We start from the raw sequence: 19,653 nt of genomic DNA, 5'->3' as shown, positions 1-19,653 counted from the left end.
GGGAGGACGGAGAGGGTGTGGGGAGGACGGAGAGGGTGTGGGGAGGACGGAGAGGGTGTCGGGAGGAGGGAGAGGGTGTGGGGAGGTTGGTTGTACATGCCCTTGGGCTCACAGAACCTGGGGCCATTCAGTTCCCAGGCTGTGAAGTAGGGCCCGGACTCATGGGACGAGGCAAAAATGGGGAACCAAGTAGCGAAGAACAGGTGGCAGGAAGCAAGGAATGCGGAATGGGACAGGACCTGCTGCGCGCGCGAGCCCGGGATGAGGTTGTCCGCGCGCGTGCTCTGGTTGGCCGCGATGAACTCGGGGATGTAGACGGAAGGCCGAGGCCGAAGGGCTTCCATGTGCGCCCACAGTTGCTCCTGCAGCTCCCAATCCAGCACCTTCGCGCGCCGCATCGCCTCGGCGAGGTTCAGCGACGAGATGTCCCAGCCTGGGGGGAACCCTCACACTCGGCCCTGCCCAGGTCCTGGGCCCCTCCAGCCCCCATCTCCCATCCCGCCCCTCCCCCAACCCAGGGCTCCGCCCACCATCAAACACGAGGTCGTTGGGCGCCACCATGGGCAGCAGTGCACTGAAGGGCATAAACACCTCCTGGCCCTCGGCGTCCAAGCCCAGGCTCACGGTGCCCACCTGAGTCAGCGAGCCGTAGTAGTTGGCCTCCTGGGGGGCAGCAGACAAGGCGGGGTGTCGAGAGGGCGTGGTGAACGCACCGCGACCCGGCCTGGGCCCCGCCTAGACTCGTAAGTCCCATCCCGCTTTCGGGCATTTTCAGTTCCGGGCTCTCAGCCAGGACGGAAGCCGCTGCCCCCAAGCCCCTCCCCCGAGACCTCCGGCACCTTAAGCTCCGCCCCTGTAAGACTCCCAAGGAGCCCCGAGTACCTCGCGAAACCCCTCCCCGGTGTCCGCCGGCAGCCAGGCCCCGCCCCCTGCAAGCCCTCCCGCCCCCTGCAGGTCCCTCAACCCCTACAGGCCCCCAGCCCCAGGAGGGTCCCTCGCCCCCTACAGGCCCCCAGCCCCAGGAAGGTCCCTCGCCCCCTACAGGCCCCCAGCCCCAGGAAGGTCCCTCGCCCCCTACAGACCCCCCACCCCTGGAAAGGTCCCTTGCCTCCCGCAGCCCCGTACCCCGCAGAACACCGCCCCCTGCAGTCCCCAGCCGGCCCTGCAGAACCCCGCCCCCTGCAGCCCCCTGCGGCCTGCAGGCTCCTGCCCCCGCCCGCAAGGACTCCCACCAAGCCCCCCTGCTCACAGCGCCCCTCCCGCCCCCACCTTGCGGCCGCTGCGCGTGGGCCAGGACAGACGCAGTCGGTTGGCCAGCACCGCGGCGGTGAGCGTGGAGCCGTTGTTCCCGCCCCAGCCGACAAGCATGACCCCGAGCCGGGGCACCTGCCGGGCGGTCCGGAAGGTGAAGCGCATCGTCGTGGGGTGCACCTGGAGACAAGCCGCGCAGTGAACCCCGGGTCCCATCCCGTTCTCCCCTCGCGGCAGAGACGGGTTGGAGACATTGAACAATCTCCTCCCGCCGCCCCACTCTCCAGCACGCCCCCTCCCCCGGCTCCCTGGCCCACCTTGAGGACGCCGCCCTCGCGGCTGACGCGCGTCGTCCGGTACTCGTATTGCGCCTCGATAGCCTCGGGGCCGTAGACCACGTCCGGGCTCTCGACGAAGAACTGGGCGGCGGCCTCCATCGCAGCGGGCTGGGGGCCCGGGGTGAGCAAGGGGTCAGCGGGGACACTAAGTGGCCGGGCCAAGGCGGCCTGGGTCCCCAGGGAGGCCGCCCCCGCCCCGAACCACACTCACCGGCGCGGAGTCGGCTCAGGCAGCGGCAGCGGACAGCGCGGGCTCTCGGGCGCGCGACCTCCGGAGAAAAGCGCTCCGGCCCCGCCCCCGCTCCGCCCCCACCCCCGCCCCCGCCTCTCCCGCGCCTGTGGGGGAGGGGCCCATCGTCTGGAGACCCGGGTTCGAGGCGCAACCCGGAGCCACCGCAGCCATCGGGTCCCCGTCTGGCGGAAGTAGCCGGGCGTCCTCGAGCGCTGCGAGTATTGGTTCACCTCGCTCGCTCCGCAGTCCTCAGGGGCACATGGCTGCCTATTCCGCCTTTACAAGAGGACAATGAGGATAAGCAGGAGCTGAGCCACAAGTCGGGGTGGAGCTGGGCAGGGAAGCTGGGCCTCCGGGGGAGGGGGTAGAGGTTCTGGGTCAGAGAGACTGCAGGGGAAACTGAGGCAGAGGACCAGAACTCCAAAGCCAGAATCTCCTCGGAGCCACGCTGCCACCTACTCCACTTCATGGGCAGCAGCACCTACCGGGCACTCCCATCTCCTGGCTCCCTGTGCCCACCCCCATCCATCTCAGGGGGGACGAAACCACTCTGTCCCATGGGGCCTGTTTGGCCTGTTTCCCCACCTGCAGCAGGAGGGCTTGGCAGGGGTGGGCCGGAGGGGGAGGCTGTTCACTGGGAAGAGGAGGGGACAGGCACAAGGGCAGGGCTGAGGCAAGGGAAGAATGAGGCCTACACAGCAGGGCACCCCCCTCATATGTGCTGATAAGGGAGCGTGGGAACCCAGCGGGCAGGCCGGGGCAGCTCCCCCAGGAACTTTCCAAAACAAGCGCCTGGAGGCCGGAAAGTTTCCACCACTGGAGCTGGCCCAAAAGGTGGATAGTTGGGAACGTTTGCAGGAGACAGGGCCTGACCTTGGAGAATGGGGGCTTAAGACTCTGGTTCCAGGCCTCACCCTGAAGGGGCCCCAGTCTGTGGGAGTTGGAAGTGGACTGGGACACCCCCCTCCCCAGTGGGAGGGAACTCACAGGCAGGGCCCCTCCAAGGCAGGCTTCCCAGATGAGGGGGCTGCTGGCAAGGGTTTTGAGACATGAAGAGGAGTTCGCTGAAAGAAAACTACAGGCCAAGCCACCTGAGCTTGAAAAAGTGGCAGATGAAAAAGTAGCCACGTGGGAGGCAGTTTGGGGACTAGGGAAGACCCTGAGGGCTGGGGGTAGGGAATGTGAAAGAATATTCAGTATTTGTCCCTGGTTCTTGGTTACACATTCAACTCAATCACCAGCGACCAATAGTTTAATCAATCACATCTATGCATGAGATGGTTGGGGTTCAGAACACACAACTCCCCCAAGTATGGGGCCTTGGCCTGCTGGGCGCTTTGAGCAGGACATCGGAAAGCTCAGAAGTGAGTCTCTCTGACCTTCTCCTGCCCTCCTGCCTCTAGCCCCTTTCTGCCCTGGAAACCATAGAAACCAGAATTCCTCTTCCCCAAGCCAGGTCAGAGAAACTGGAGCCCTTCTCCCCTAAAACAAGCCGCAAAGCCAGCAAAGGTCACCTTCTGCTTGCTCCCTTGAAGACCCTCATTCCGGGAGGGTCATGCCCATACCCTGGAGGAAGGAATGTTACCAGGAAGTCTGGGCAGGCTGGCTCCCCTCCCCCACCCAGTCTGCTCCCTTTAAATCTACGCAGTGTTCCATCTCATTGCTACACATTCTTCATAGAACCTAAGCAGAAAAATAGGCAGTCGGCCAGGTGCAGTGGCTCACGCCTGTAATCCCAGCACTTTGGGAGGCCGAGACGGGTGGATCACTTGAGCCTGGGAGTTCTGAGACCAGCCTGGGCAATATGGGGAAACCTATCTCAATAACAACAAAAAAAAATTAGCTGGGCTTGGTGGTGCCAGCTTGTGGTCCCAGCTACCTGGGATGCTCAAGTGGGTGGATCACCTGAGCTCAAGAGGTGGAGGCTGCAGTGAGCCATGTTGCAGCACTGCACTCCAGCCTGGGCAACAGAGTAAGACGGTCTCAAAAAAAACAAACAATGGGGTTTAGGGGGAAATATGGAGGTGCTGGGAGGGTGGCATTCCTGGAAAAGGCATAGAAGCTCCATGGCCCGCCCCATACCTTGCCCTGTGTGCCTCCTCCATTTGGCCGTGAGCATTTTCCAGAGTTCTATGAGCTGTTGTAGCAAATTATCAAACCTGAGGTGGGGGTCTTGGGAGCTCGCACTTTATCGCCGGCTTGCCAGAAGAACAGGTGGCATCTGACACGGGTGCAGCCCTGTGGGACTGAGCCCCGCAACTTGTGGAGTCCGATACCATCTCTGGGAGTGGAACTGTTGGACATCCTGTTGGTATTGAAAGATCAGAGAATCAGGGAGCTTGTGCCTCGAGGCAACATGGGATTCAGGAACCTGTGTAGTTGAGAGACACGAGGAAGGTCCAAAGACCCATCCATGAGGCAGCTGGCAGGATGTGGCATAGGGACGAGGCTGCTTCCACTCCCGGCAGTTGACAAGGTCAAGGGAGGGGGTCTGGCCCCTCCAGTCAGGCCTGGGTGTGCCGTCTAAGGTGGGTTGTGAGGTGCGCCAGTCTCCCAGCAAACTGTGGGCTCCCTGAAGGCCAGGATGAGGCTCTCTCGGTCACTGCTGTGTTGCAGAGCCCAGATGGAGCTTGGTACAGGAGGGGCTGCAGGAATGGGGTGCCGGTGGAAAGAGGACAATCCGGGACCCTGGCAGGCAGCAGGAGAGGGGTTGACAGCCCGGAGCTCCTCTCCACCACGGTGCCCGGGCCATGAGGGTGAGGGCTCTCCTGGGCACGCGGGGGGACTGGACTGATGGCATCCATGACTCAGCGAGGTCAGGGGACCAACTGTGGCCTCTGTGGGCCGTGGGGCTCACGGCCAGAGTACTGCTGGACAGTCAGCTTAGGGCTGGCAGTGGAGGGCTGGGGGAGGCAGGGAGGGCCGGGGGAGGCAGGACCGAGAGCTGGAGGAGGTTGGTATTGGGCCTGGGATACGGGGACAGAGATGTTACCTTGGGAGAACGCCGTGGCCAGGCTGTGCTGGGAGCAGGATACACGCTGCCCTGCTGGGTCGCATGACTTCCCCTCCCTCGCCCCTCAGATGTCTGGGTGGCCTCAGAACTTGGGCCAAGGACGCAGGCCAGCAGGGAGGCCAGGCCCCACAGCTGCAGGCCCAGGACCTTTGCCCACGGTCCTGTTATTCGTGTCATCCCTTACTAAATGGCCCTTGCTTGTCCTCGGCCAGCAGGATGAGCATTATGTTCTCCATGTCCTCCAGCTCCGGTTCCACCTGCACAGCTGCTCCCGCCTTATCATCCCCATTCCCTTTGGTGGCACAGGATGGCCCCGCCCCAGTCCAGGAAGAACAGGTAATCACGTATTACTGTTGCCTGCTGCTTTCATCAGAGGGTGACAGTCACAGCTGGTTCCCCCAACCCCCGCTGCACTCCTGTGGCCTCTGGTGCCGCAGGAGGCCAAGGAATCCCAGTGCCGGGTTCAGCCCACCCTGTCCACACTGGAGGGTACCGCTGTGCGCACATGCCTGCTGTGGCTCCCCATCCCCCCCGCCCTGGCCCAGCCTGCTCCCCTCACATACAGGGCCCTCTGCTTCGGTCCTCATTCTTGGGCAATGGCTCAGGGAGGCTGCAAACTTTGCCTTCTCGTCTGGTTCCAGCTGGAGCCCTTGAACAACCCTTTCTCATCAACGTGGTGGCCCCAGGCCACATCACCTCCCGATGCCAGCCCACCCCCAACCACAGGGCAGGGACAGCCAACACAGAAACCAGGGTGACACCCCCAAACATACCCCCAAAACACACCACACCCATACACCCCCACACCCAACACCCACACACTACCCACCCACACACACCCCACACCCAACACAACATACCCACACACTACCCACCCACACACACCCCACACCCAACACAACATACCCACATACTACCCACCCACCACACACCCACACACACCCCCCCACACACACATCCACATAACCCCACACCCACACCACACACCCACACACTACCCACCCACCAAATCCCCACATAACCCCACACCCAACACACCACACACACAAACCCCACACCTAACACAACACACATCCACACACTACCCACCCACCACACATCCACACACCACACACACTACTCACTCACCACACACATCCACACCACACACACCACACCCCACACCCAGATACACCACACTCACACCCACCACATACCCACCATACACCCACATAGATACACCATACCCACCCCCCCCCAGATACAATACACACAACTCAGATACACCATACCCCCCAACACACATCAACACCGTAACATCACATCCAGATACACATCCCAACACACATCCACACCACACACCCACCCCAACATACCCAACATACCACACCCACACCCTAACACACACCACACCCCTACACAGATACACCACATACCCCAACACACACCACACAGGTACACCACACCCACACATACCCACACACCATACATGGATACACCCACACACCATACATGGATACACCCACACATACAGATACACCACACACACACCCCCCCACACACCACACACACCAGCCAGGCAGCCTGGGCTGCCAGGTTCAGTTCAGTGAAATTTATTGTAGGACTGAAAAAAGTCAGCATTCACCTGTTTAGTGTACAAAAAGGACACTAGATCTTTTAAGAAAATATTAGGAAACTGAAGACGCAGATGCCTTTCAATTGTAACATTTTGGCAAAAGTGGAAAGTTCTTGTAAACACCAACCCCATGGCTCAAAATAGTTTTTCTCCACAGTACAACATTAAAAGAAAAAAAATAGTATCAATAAGTTAGACCATATTTAATCAGCTAGAACTTTGTCCACCAACCCCCAAAACAAAACTTCTCTTAGCTTCATAATTCCTTAAAAGGAGAACAAATAACAAAAACAACAACAAGAAAAAGGCAAATGGAACTGACAGCCCCTTGGACTGCTTCCCAGGGCAGAGGCGCGGGCAGTCCCTCGCTGGGACCTCCTGAAATCGTCCCACCTCACCCGTGTCTGCAGGCTGCCTGTGAGCGACAGTGGGGTCCTGCCCACTCAGGTTCCCTCGAGCCTGGTCGGCCCTTCCCCAGCCTGGCCCAGAAGACAAAAACAGCAGCAGCTATTGAAACATGAAGGAAATTTCCTCAGAGCTCTGGGAACCCGGGGGTCCCAAAGGAGAGAGACTCGGACAGGGGTGGGACGCACTGTAGGCCCTCCGCAGTCAGCTCTTTGGAAGCCATCAGGAGGAACTCCCCCACCCCCCGGTTTAGAAAAATAGACACATCTGTATTTTTGCATTTCTGCTCTCCCTGCCTGACTGTTGATGGCAGCAGTGACCCCCATGTGATCCCTGGGACCTGATCACAGCCACCCCCACCACCACCTTCCGAAGTCATGGCTTCATTTGGCCCTAAATGGGAACACACACCTCAGACCCCACCATGCCCTGGGGGGTCCCAACACACGCACACGCACGCACACACACTTGTGTGGCCCCCCATGCTTTGAGGGACGCTAGACTAGGCACAGAAACAAAGCAGCAATTGGGGTATCTGCAGAGCCTGCATCCTCAGAGCGGGCAGATCCATCCTCCTGGCTCCCTAGCTCTGCCCATGGGTCCCTGGGGCCTCCACTGGTGCCCAGTCCTCCATCAGCCCCTCCCTGAGTGCAAACCTTGGCGGTGGCTCTGCTAAGACGACCCCAGGACCCATAGTGGACAGAGGGACGGAGGGAGGCCAGCAGCGTGGAGACCACAGGGTTGTGTGGAATGGGCAGCAGCAGCAAATGGGAGCCAGAGGATGTCGCAGAGTACAATCTGACGCCACTGTGCCAGTCTCAACTGGGAGCACAGAAACGCCGCATCCCCCGACAGCTGGGGGCCCAATATAGGGCAGGCCTGGGGGAGCCGAGAGCTCTCTGGCCCCCCTTGGCTCTGAGCAGCTGCCTGGGGGCACCAGCTGGAGTTCTCAAAATAGCCACCCCGGCCACCCCGTTTGCTTGCTGGAGCAGAGACCCTGCCTGAGGAGGAGAGACCAGGGACTAGGGTGCCTGAACACAGAGCCAGAGACCAGCAGAGGCCACCTGCTGGGTCCCTGCCCTCAGGGCTCGGCTGCACCTTCCGACAGCCTCTGTAATACTGCAGGCAGGACCCAGGGCAGCGACTAGACCCTGGGTGTCCGAGAAGAGGGAGGCACAGGTTTAGAAAAAAGATTCTGCTTCTCTTTTGTACAAAAATAGACTCGAGTCTCATTAGCAGTAGCTAAAAGTGGCTGTCTTTGTATAAAACTAGAAAAGGCAGGCGCGCCACCCCGAGGGCCTAGGAGTCTTCTGGCAAGAGAGGAGGCTGAACCGGGGCTGCAGCCAGGAAGGCGGCGCTGGGCTTCCTGGGGAGCCCGTCACAGGCAGGGACTATTCAGGAGGCGGGAAGGGCCAAGGTGGGCCTGCAGCCCCCCACCAGGACCAGACATCTGCAGGGGCTCCCCTGAAAGCCGGCAGTGCTGGTTCAGATGAGCATCTTCCTCGGGTTTATTTTTTTAAATAAATCCTCTCTCCCCTGCCTTTTGCTCCCCCCACCCTCCCAGATCCCGCCATCGGGGTGGGCGGCTAGGGCCAGGCCTGCAGTTGCCGCTGGTCGTACTCGGCGATGAGCCTCTTGATGTGGGCCAGCTTACTGTGCAGGTACTCGCAGCGGTGCTTCTCCTGGCTGTAGTTGGTGTTGGTCTGCGGGACAGCACGGTCACACTCAGGACAGAGCTCCTCACTTCGAGCAGGCCAGCGCCCCCCACACCAAAGACCTGGGCTCAGTGCCCAGCAAAGAGGATTGTGGTCCAAGGGCAGAGTAGGGGTTGGTCCCGCGCACATCCTAAGTTTGCGTGGCTGCGCCAGGACACCACGGCTGAAGACTTGGGTGGGGGTGGCGGGGTGACTTTGGACTCAGACCCAAAGGCTCTACCCCCACACCTTGTAGGATGCCAAAAAGGGCCTGGGGGCCGCACCAGGGGGGCCTCCAAAGCTCACAGGACAGGCTCAGCTACTCCTGAGTGCGTCAGGGCGGGGAGGCTGCACCAGGCCTACTCTCCTCCCTCCGGCTCCCACAGTCAGTTGGAGCCCATCCCAACACAAGAGACACTCACCTTTTTGATTTTTCGATATTCCTGCAAAATCTGCCCTCGAGTAGTCTAGAAGAAAAACAAAATTTTGAAAAAACAAAGTATGCTCCCACCTGCAGGAAACCCAAATTCAGTGGCCCCAGATGCTTTGAGAAGGATGGGGGCTGGGACAGTGGGGCAGCCTCACGTACGAGGCCAAGTAACGCCCCAGGGGCCCGCAGCGGCAGGAGCTCCGGAGTGGGTGGGGCATGAAGGAAAGGCTGCAGGGCCTCTTGAGGGCAAAAGCAGGTGAGGCACCGCTGTTGTGGGGGCCTGGGAGGACAAGGAAGTGTGTGTGTTGTGGGGGGCGGTGCGGCAAAGCTGTAGGGAAAGGAAGGGAGAGATGCCCCTAGAACCCCATCATGAATCATCTTTTTTGGAGCCAAAAGGGGCCTCGGCCAGGGAGAGAGGCCCCAGCATCTGATGAATCGGGACCCAGCCCTGCAGCCAAGTCACCAATTTTGAAAGGTGGCAGGTGGGGAGGCTGCATCCAAGCCTGTGGCTGAGGATGGAGACTCTCTGTCTACACAGGGCAGCTGAAGGAGCTGTGAGCCCAAGCCAGGGGACCACAGGACTCCTAGTCCCCAGGACCACAGGGACCTGCGACCTCTCGACTACAGTGGTTGTGGCAGCACAGATGGGCCCCAGAGTGCTGCTGGACAGGGCTCAGCTGTAGGGTCTCATGAGGGTGTGGCACAGGTACTAAGAGCCCTGTGTCCTGGGCTGTGAGAGGAGCCTGGGTGCTCAAATGTGTGGGGATCCATGGACCCCGGATCACCCCCCACCAAAGGAGGTGGGTCACAGCTATCCCACCACAAAGGAGGCTGACAAGTTGGGCTGCCTTCGAGGACTCCCAGGGCCAGGCCAGAACCATGGGGTTGCTGCATGGGGTGCTTGCAGCACCAGGGGGAGGAGTTGCCTGGGGAAGAGACAGACTCTGGGGCCACCAAGCAGGCCAGGAGGCTCATGGTGGTATATGCCCAAGTGAGCCCCGGACCCCGCCAGAGCTGGGGCACAGTAGGCAGCAGGGCTCTACCTCGTACTCCTCGGAGCCCTGGGTGAGCTGCCGGAGCTGGGCGTCAAGCTGCGTGAACCGCCGAGTGATGCGTTCAATGCGGGCGTGCAGGTCGCGGTACTCGCTGTACTCGGCATTGAAGTCGTTCTTGTAGCTCTGGCGCTGCTCCGAAGAGGAGATGGCTGCGTATTTCCTGAGACAGGAGGGAGGGGCCACTGGGTGGACGCTGGAAGAACCCAGCCCCACACAGGCGGCGGCCGTCCTGGCCCAGAAGAGGCTGCCATGTTGGGAATTCACATACCCAGATCTGCAGTGGGTCTGCCTCTGCTAACCTGCAGTCTGAGGGAGGGGTCTGAACCCAGAAAAGGGAGGCCTGGTCTACAGGTCCCGGACAAACACTCACAGCAAGTAGTCGGGCGTCTCCGACGTGGATGTGGGAACACTGGAAACGCTGCAGGTTCCGTTCAAACCTACGAGAGCAAACGCACACCTTCTGAGTCCGCACCTGCGGCACCGGTCTACAGGAGGCATGTCAGGGTGGGGACGTGTGTGAAAAATCCATGCTTTGCTGCTAGAGGGACATGGAGAGACGGCAGACGGGGTGAATGTGTGGCGGGTGCAAGGCCTGAGCACCTGCCATCTGGCAACTGTGTGCTGCTGGACCTGGGCATGCCCTCCAGGTGGCGAGAGCTCAGTGTGCACCTGCGTGTCCAGGGCAACGCCCTGCAGGGCACAGACGGGCCAGGCATCAGCACCGCAGTCACATTCTTGTCAAACAGCGGACAGGTCAGGGAACTGCAGAGCCAAAGCCTGCACAACCGGTCAGAGCTTCCCCAAGGCCAGGCCTTTGCTGCCTCTACTGACCGCATGTCAAAGGTCACTAAGCTGAAAACAAATGACCCCTGGCCTGACCCAAGCCCCTGGGGCATCCCGGTCTCTGATCAGGCAGGACAAAGACGCAGCCAGCAGGGCTTGCACCTCTGTTGCTGACAAAGTTCCAGGCCCTTGGTGTGCGCTGCACCCAGATCATCCCATCCTTCCCACTGGACACTGAACTGCAGGCTCCACAAGGCAGCTCCAGGACAGGGCCGGCCAGAGGAGCCCATGGGCCACCCCAATCAGCCATCCATGAGTGATGCGTCCACAATGATGCTCAGCCCTTCAGGAGCCTGTCCAAAGCTGCACAGCTGATGGCTAGATGGGGCCTCAGGCAGCTGTCCTGCTCCTCAGCCCCGTGGTGGGGTGCCTCGGCCACATCAGATAACACCCTTGAGGGTCTGGAAATCGAGGAGGAGGGGTAGGAGGACTGAGGTGCCCGTTAACTGGGACCACAGTTGCCTCATCCCCTCAGACCACAACTACCATTTAGTGTGTGTTTCCTAGGCCGTCCTGCAGGTGGCCTTCTTTCCAACAGAGAGATGATTTTATCACTTTCAGAAGTATCCTCAGTATACTTTTTTCTTTTTTAGAGACATGGTCTTGCTCTGCTACCCATTCTGGAGTTGCAATGGTATGATCGTGGCTCACTACAACCTTGAACTCCTGGGCTTACGTGATCTTCCTGCCTCAGCCTCCCAAGGAGGTGGGACTACAGGCATATGCCACCATCCCTAGCTAATTAAACATTTTTTCTGTAGAGATGGGGTCTCACTATGTTGCCCAGGCTGGTGTCAAACTCCTGACCTCAAGCAACCCTCTGAAATGGCCTTTCAAAGCATTGGGATTACAGGCATGACCCACCACACCTGGTGATTTTTTTTTTTTTTTTTTTTTTTCTTTTTAGTAGAGATGAGGAGGCTCACCTATATTGCCCAGGTTGGCCTTGAACTCCTGGACTTAAGTAATCCTCTTAACTTGGCCTCCCAACGTGCTGGTATTACAGGCAGAGCCCACTGTGCCTAGCCCTACTGCGAATTTTCAGGGGCCCTCTGCACTACGCCAAGAGCAGGAATCTGCCATCTCTGGTTTGCTGGGCCCTCTGTCTCAGTGTAACACCCGGGCAGCATCTCTGCTGCCAAATTCCCAAAAATGGACAGAGCTCACTCCCCACAAATGTTGTAACACTCCAGACTTTGGGCCAGACGCTGCCTTCAGTATCGCCACCACCCTAACCTGGGATGTCTTTAAGAGGCTGTGGCCTTCCCAGGGCCATAACCCATTGGGCATGTATTGAATGGGTCTGACCCTGGTCCCAGCTGGAAGGAAGTGATGGGCAAGGTGCAGCTGTGACGGCCAAGCCCACACTCCCACCACACAGTGGCCTCCCCGGGTATTCTAGAACAGGTAACTGCCATGTGTCAGGCTGGTCAACATCACGTCCTTTGACACCCCCCAAGATCTTCACCTGCTGATGACAGATGGGGAAATCAAGGCTCAGGAAATCAAGGCTCAACCTGGTGCTAGCAGGACTTTCAAAGTCCAGCCCTTGGCAAATCTCAGTGGCCCCTTGCTCCCACTTAAGCACTGGCCAAGCTGGTCCCTGCTTCTGGGCCCCGGGGAACACCCCCACAGCAGCTCTTCTCCCCATCTGTCCCCTTAAGAGCCCGTGTCTCTCTACTTGCTTGTCCTGGGCAGGCGCTTGGGACAGCTAGGACATGCCCTGCACACATGGCACCTTTGGGACCCTGGGTAAGATAGACCACCAGCACCAGGCTTGGCTTCTGGTGCCTCCACTGTCTTTCCTTGGTGCTTGGGACATCTACCTCTGGTTTGCACTTTCTCACCCATGATAGAGGTGACAGCCCCTGGGCCCGGGGATGAGCTGCCTAGGGGCCGACGTGCGCCAGGCCGGAGAGGAAGCCACCTTGAGTCCCTAGGCCTGTCTTGGCATCTCAGCACTGGGCATCCAAGGAGGGACACAGCCTATGGTGGTCTATGGAGTCTGGACCCGGGCCCAGGGTCTCACTTCTGCCATTTGAGAGAGATCCCGGCCCAGGTCTGGCTGTGGGGTGTGGGGTATGTCTTGGGAATCAGGAGTCCTGCCCTGCACGTGGCCCTGGTCAGAGAGGCTGCCCAGGGAGTGAGGTCGCCCTCTACCCGTTGGCCCCCACATACAATCCCATGTGAGCTGGGAAGCCTAGCACGAGGCAGGGCTGACCCAACCCCAAAACTTCCCCTTCCTACCCAGTAAGACCCAGCCGCAGCAGTGAGGACCTGCTCTCTAGCCACAGCAGGAGACAGGGGGCATGGCCCTCTGAGCACCGCAAAGCCGTAATGAAACAGGGACTCCCATCCTCATCCCAGGAATGCCCCCAACTCGGCCTCCTCCTGGAGACACAACCCAAAAGCACGGCAGGTGACACCGTTTGGGCTCCCTTGGGCCAGCTGGCACTGACAGCGAGGTGGTTGTGTGCAATCGGCCGCCACTGCCACATGGGACCACAGCAGCCCCACTCCCTGTGGCGGTGGAATAGCCGCTGCACCCTGGCCACTGCTTCTGCTGGTTCCTGTAAATGAGCAGCTGCACAGGCTCCTGGCCACAGTGCTGGGCAGGTGCTACTGCTGCTCGGTGCCAGTGCCTGGGCTGTGGGCTCGGGGCTGCCCAGGTCTCCTGACTCCCCAACCCCAGCCTGCCAGGCCCTGTCCCCACAGCAGAAACGTACACTCCACAGCAGCTGTGTGGGGCCTATGGAGGTCCAAGTGTCATCCTTCTCCCACCAGAATGTGCCCCTCTGCACCTTTACTGCCTCTCTCTGAATAAGGCTGGCTCACCTGGACCCCCACTGCCTTCCCTGAGCCCCAGCAGACCTCAGCATGGCCCTAGCTCCCAAGGTTTCCCTGCAGTCAGAGCTGGGGCCTGGACCCATTCCTCTCTGCATGTGCTAGCCCCTTCCGTGGCCTCAGCTCCCCACCAGGCACTGGGCCCCAGGCCTCCAGTGCTGGCCTGGCACATTGACTGCATGTGGCACTGGGCACTCCAGAGGAGAGGACCAGTACGGGAATGTAGTGGGCCAGGCGCCGGGCACACAGGGCGAGTCTGTTGGGGCCCCGGGCAACAGAGCCCTCTCCCGCAGCCTCTACAGCTTGAGCCCCCTCAACACCCATGAGGGTAAGGGGGACGTAGGGCCAGTGCTGGGAGTCCTGGCAGCGCCATCCTGCCAGGACACCTACCTGGGGCATCTGCTGGGGCTCCGAGGGTGGTATGGGTAGCGGGCGCGCAGTCTGGGGGCTGGGCCCGGGGCCTGTCCTCAGCCGCCCTCTCCTTGTCTTTGTGCTTCTTGGACTTCTTCTTGGGCTTGCTGCGTGAGGGACTGCCATGGGGCCTGCTGGGCTGGGCACAGTCCGTCAGCAGGGGCAGACCGAGGCGTGCAGTGGGGGCCAGGGCAGCCGCCTCCCCGTGCTCACAGTCCCGGCCACTGTGGCCCAGGTCATTGCTGACATCAGCCAGGGGGTCATGGGCCCTCGGGGGCTCCAGCCTCGAGGGCAGGTGGGCGCTGGAGCTGAGAGTGTCTGTGCTGGCTGGCAGGCCCGGGGTGGGCAGCAGGGCCTCACGGCCATTGGGTACACCCAGCTTCCCGTTGACAGCGGGCTGAGCTCTCTGAGTGAAGTGTGATATCCGGGGTTTCTTGTTGGCTAGAGGGTCGATGAAATCAGGAGGCTGAGGCCGTTTCTGGGGAGAAGCAGAGACCATTTTAGAGGGGAGCACAGAGCGGCTGGGCAACAACAGGCAATCCCATGGCCCAGCCAAAAAAATCCCGCGCTGCCTGCAAGGCCCAGGCCGGCCACACGGGGGCGCCAGGGCACCAAGCCAGGTCCTTGGTGCTGCTCAGGGTGCCCTCAAACTGAGCCCTTCGGCCTGCTGGAGCCAATGCAGGGGAGGGCAGGGCTCAGCCTGTGCAGGCCACCCCTGGGGACTGGTCTAAAGCACTGCTGTGCTCAGCATGCTTCCCCAGCGACAGCTGCGACGCAGGGACAGGAGGCCTGAGAGACCCCACATCTGAGAGCTGCCCCCATCCCAGGTTCCACATCGTGAACTGGGTGCCGTGGCCATAATCTGACCCCAGCCCCAACCCGACAGCTTCCCCCTTGAACCCTAGGTGGAGACAGGCAGCTCAGCTCAGAGCAGCTCATGTTCCAAGGAGCTCGTGAGGAAGGTGACAAGGGTGACTGACGAAGCACTGGGTACTCTGCAGGTGCTCAGGGCAGTTACCCCAGGCCCACCCCATTTACCTGCGGGGGCGAGGCAGAGCGCCCACGCTCGCCTGGGGGGCTGGAGGCAGCAGCATCTCCAAGGAGGCTGCCGGTGCTCTGTGGCTGGCACAGCTTCCTGCGAAGGAGAGGCAGGGCTAGGTCAGACGGTACTGAGGAGGCCTAGAAGTCCCAGGCGTGTATTCACATGCGGCCCCGGTGGAGATGCCTCAAGGAGGGGACCCCCCTACTCCCAAATCCAGAGCAGGGCCAAGGGGGTCACAGGAACCTGGGTCTCAGCCCATCCTGTCCCCGGCTTCACCCACTTCCCCACTCACTATCCCCCTGTGCCCAGAGGAGAGCCACTTTGTGTAGGTGCCTGCTACCGGGGAGACCAGGGACACATGCTGGGGTGCTGGCCCCTGCTTTTAAAGACAGCTGTTCAAGCCGGGCGTGATGGCTCACGCCTGTAATCCAAGCACTTTGGAGGCCAAGGCGGGTGGATCACCTGAGATCGGGAGTTCAAGACCAGCCTGACCAACATGGTGAAACCTCATCTTTTTAAAATAAATAAATAAAGACAGCTGTTCATCCTGCTAAGAACGCTCACTGCAGAAACTGTCCAAAATGCAAAAGAGAATGGAGAGCCTGGTCTAGGATGAGACAGGCTTCCTGGGAGCCCAGGTCACAGTAGGATCTGGAGGACGGTCAAGTGGCCACCAGCTTGACCAGGTGATGTAGCTGGAGAAGGGAAGAAACACCCCAGTGCATGCCCCTTCTGCCGCTCGTGTGATCTGGGCGAACCCCTCCACCCCACCAGCAACTCTGCAGCTTAAGGGTATCCTCTCTGACTCTCCCAGCAGCTGTGCATTCAAGGGAGCCTAGAGCCCCTCCAGGCCCCTCAGGGAGGCTGAAGCCCAGAGCTATAGCGATTCTGCCAGCCAGTGACATCCAGAGACCATCTCCCTGACTGATGGGGTCAGCTGCAGACCACTGTAGCTGTCGCCTCCCTGGTGGCCTAAGAGGAGAGCCATGTGAATATAAACAGAGCTCCCAGTTAAAGACAGAAAACTAAGGACAGGCATTTGTGTCCACTGAAGAGGCAAAGCAGAAACAAGAGGACGAATGAGGACACTGGAAAGTGTGGCAGAAGCATGAGTGGTGACTGTCGCAGGATCCAGAGAATCCAAGGCCCAGAGCAAGAGGCACTGTGACCTCAGGGGACGACAGGCTGCTGCCAGGCCAACCCCCACAGTCCTGTTCCAAGTCCTCATCACTGCTGGTGGGGCTGCAGGGCAGTAAGCCCAGGGCTGTCAGGTAGCAAAGAGGCTTGGGCCACCCCTCCAGGCAGCTGGGAAGCTACCTGGGCCACAGCTGGATGACAGGATGGCCAGATGTGTGGCCTCAGGAGAAGCAGCAGGGCCCAGGACTAGGCCATATCGGGGATTCAGAGGCCCCAAGCTGTGTAGGAGTGTCCCCAAGCGCTGCACTGCCACTTCCGGGCAACAAACATCACACCTCAAAACAGAACAGGAAAATACATTTGAAAAGAGAGACTCCACAAGGAGATGAAAACATTAAAAAATAAATCAACAGGCCGGGCGCAGTGGCTCATGCCTATAATCCCAGCACTTTGGGAGGCAGAGGCGGGCTGATCACCCAAGGTCAGGAATTCCGAGACCAGCCTGACCAACATGATGAAACCTCGTCTCTCCTAAAGGTACAAAAAAAAAAATTAGCCAGGTATGGTGGTGGGCGCCTGTAACCTCAGCTACTTGGCAGGAGAATCACTTGAACCTGGGAGGCGGAGGTTGCAGTGAGCCAAGATTGTGCCACTGCACTCCAGCCTGGGCGGCATCTTTTTTCTTCAAGACAGTCTCAAATAAATAAAATAAAATAAAATAATTAACAAAAACACCAGTTTTAGTGTCCTTGGAAAAACAACACATTTAAGTAGCTGTTTCTTCAAAGCAGCTATACAAGTGGCCAATATGCAAATGAAAAGATGGCTCCGTGCCATGCTACTTCAGGGAAATGCAAATCAGAACAAGACACCGGCTACTCTGGGCATACTGCCTATGAGTTGGCCCTGCCCTGCAAGGAGCAGTAACAAACAAACCCACCAAACAAAAAACAAACAAGAAGATACCACTTCACACACACCGAAGGATGGCTGGAATAAAAAACAGAAAATAGGCTGGGTGTGGTGGCTCATGCCTGTAATCCCAGAATTTTGGGAGGCCAAGGCGGGTGAATCACCTGAGGTCAGGAGTCCAAGGCCAGCCTGGCCCAACATGGCGAAATCCTGTCTCTGCTAAAAAACAAAACAAAACAACAACAACAACAAATTAGCCAGGTGTGGTGGTGGGCAGTTGTAATGCCAGCTACTTGGGGAGGCTAAGACAGGAGAATTGCTTGAACCTGCGAGGCAGAGACTATAGTGAGCCAAGATCACACCATGGCACTCCAGCCTGGGTGACAGGGCAAGACTCCATCTCAAAAAAAAAAAAAAACAAGAACAAAAAAACCACCAGAAAATAGCAAGTGTTGGGATGACGTGGAGCAACTGGAACCCACATGTGCTGTTGGTGGGACTGGGAGATGGTGCACAGCAGCAGAAAAGGGTTCCGAAGCCAGGCAGTGGCACACCTGTAATTCCAGCACGTTGGGAGGCTGAGGCACGGCATGACCTGACTAATCTCAGATCCCCTGCAACCCCCTTCACAGATGCAGTGAGGGGCAGATTTCAAAGCCTGCAGAATTTCCTCTCTCATCCACCCAACCCAGCTGACTATGTGGCTGCAGTTGAACAGAGTTCAAAATAACCATTAGACCTTGACTGCCACTGCCTGGAAAGTGCTCAAGAGAAGGGGAAACCCTTGTCCACACAAACCCTTGTCCACGCATGTCCACAGCAGCTCTAGTCACAGTTGGCAAAGGGTGGAAGCCTCCCAAATGGCCCCCAGCAGGTGCATGGATGACAGCATGTGTCTGTACACACACTGGGATATGAGTCAGCCATGAAAAGGAAGCACTGACAGGTTACATGGATGAACCTCGAATATACAATGCTGAGTGAAAAACGGTAAGCATAATGTTGATATGGCTCAAAATCTTTTTGTTTGTTGGGGCTTGTTTTGAGACAGGTCTTGCTGTATGGCCCAGGCTGGAGTGCAGTGGCACAGTCACGGCTCACTGCTGCCTGGACGCCCTGTGCTCAAGGGATCCTCCCACCTCAGCCTCTAGAGTAGCTGGGATCACAAGAGCACACCACCATCCCTGGCTAATTTTTTCATTTTTTGTAGACATGAGGATCTCACTATGTTGCCCAGGCTTGTCAAGAACTCCTGGGCTCAAGCGATCCTCCCACCTAAGCCTCCCAAAGTGCTGAGATTACAGGCATGAGCCACTGCACCCGGTCCTGGTTCAACATTCTTTACAGCCACAAGTTTCCGCGGATTACATGTCAGCCACACAGTTACAATTCCATTGATCTGAAATGTCCACCACAGGCAAATCCATAGAGACAGAAAGCAGATTAGTGGTTACCAGGGGCTGGAGTTGTGGGAGGGAATGGAGAGCGACTGCTGATGGGGACAGGGTTTCCTTTTGGGGAAATGAGAATGTTCTGGAACTAGACAGAGGTGGTGGCTGCTATGAATGTACAAAATGCCACAGAGTTGCTCACTTTAAATGAGTGACTTGTGTTACATGAACTGTATCTGAATAAAGCTGTTTTTTTTTTTTTAAGGATCCATAGAGTAGGTTAAAAATAACATCCTGAGCCGGGCATGGTGGCTCACACCTGTAATCCCAGCACTTTGGGAGGCCAAGGTGGGGGGATCACCCGAGGTCAGGAGTTCAAGACCAGTCTGGCCAACATGGTGAAACCCTGTCTCTACTAAAAATACAAAAAATTAGCCAAATGTGGTGGCACGTGCCTGTAATTCTAGCTACTCAGGAGGCTGAGGCAGGACAATCACCTGAACCCGGGAGGTGGAGGTTGCAATGAGCCAAGATCGCACCATCGCATTCCAGCCTGGGCAACAAGAGCGAAACTTCATCTCAAAAAAAGAAAGACACCCCATCCGGGCGTGGTAGCTCATGTCTGTAATGCCAGCACTCTGGGGGGCCGAGGCAGTTGGATCACGAGGTCAGGAGTTCGAGACCAATCTGGCCAACATGGTGAAATTCCCTCTACTAAAAATACACAGATTAGCCAGGCATGGTGGTGGGCGCCTGTAATCCCAGCTACTCGGGAGGCTGAGGCAGGAGAATCGCATGAACCTGGGAGGCAGCGGTTGCAGTGAGCTGAGATCATGCCATTGCCCTACAGCCTGGGTGACAGAATGAGACTCTGTCTCAAAAAAAAAAAAAAAAAAAAGACATTGTGTTCATGAAATAACACGATGCTATGAAAAAGCAACAGGGAAGACTCTCAAACTAGAAATAATAGGCTTCCATGGCGGCTCACACCTGTAATCCCAGTGCTTTGGGAGACTGATGCAGCCAGATCACTTTAGGTC

At 58.4% G+C, this 19,653-nt stretch overlaps 2 protein-coding genes across 3 annotated transcripts in view; both read right to left on the bottom strand.

Moving 5' to 3' along the window:
* Positions 1–3,548, bottom strand: part of ISYNA1 (inositol-3-phosphate synthase 1) — a 5,483-nt gene extending 1,935 nt beyond the window's left edge. Inside the window, exons 1-5 of the mRNA XM_032267833.1 lie at positions 1,801–3,548; positions 1,569–1,697; positions 1,270–1,431; positions 531–663; positions 240–433 (exon numbers count right to left, since the gene is read on the bottom strand). Of these exons, the coding sequence (XP_032123724.1) occupies positions 240–433; positions 531–663; positions 1,270–1,431; positions 1,569–1,688 (609 nt within the window). The 5' untranslated portion in view covers positions 1,689–1,697; positions 1,801–3,548. The remainder of the gene's footprint in view (positions 1–239; positions 434–530; positions 664–1,269; positions 1,432–1,568; positions 1,698–1,800) is intronic.
* A 2,862-nt stretch (positions 3,549–6,410) lies between these two features.
* ELL (elongation factor for RNA polymerase II) overlaps positions 6,411–19,653 on the bottom strand; it is a 70,524-nt gene continuing 57,281 nt past the window's right edge. For both annotated transcript variants that reach the window (XM_032267831.1, XM_032267832.1), the window contains exons 7-12: positions 15,170–15,266; positions 14,111–14,609; positions 10,404–10,470; positions 10,022–10,193; positions 8,971–9,015; positions 6,411–8,557 (exon numbers count right to left, since the gene is read on the bottom strand). In XM_032267831.1, coding sequence (XP_032123722.1) covers positions 8,441–8,557; positions 8,971–9,015; positions 10,022–10,193; positions 10,404–10,470; positions 14,111–14,609; positions 15,170–15,266 — 997 coding nt within the window. In that variant the 3' untranslated portion in view covers positions 6,411–8,440. The remainder of the gene's footprint in view (positions 8,558–8,970; positions 9,016–10,021; positions 10,194–10,403; positions 10,471–14,110; positions 14,610–15,169; positions 15,267–19,653) is intronic.

The sequence above is a fragment of the Sapajus apella genome, unplaced genomic scaffold (genome assembly GCF_009761245.1).
Source record: "Sapajus apella isolate SASKATOON/1434 unplaced genomic scaffold, GSC_monkey_1.0 scaffold173, whole genome shotgun sequence".
Taxonomy (NCBI): domain Eukaryota; kingdom Metazoa; phylum Chordata; class Mammalia; order Primates; family Cebidae; genus Sapajus; species Sapajus apella.
This window is presented reverse-complemented; position numbering and strand designations above follow the sequence as displayed.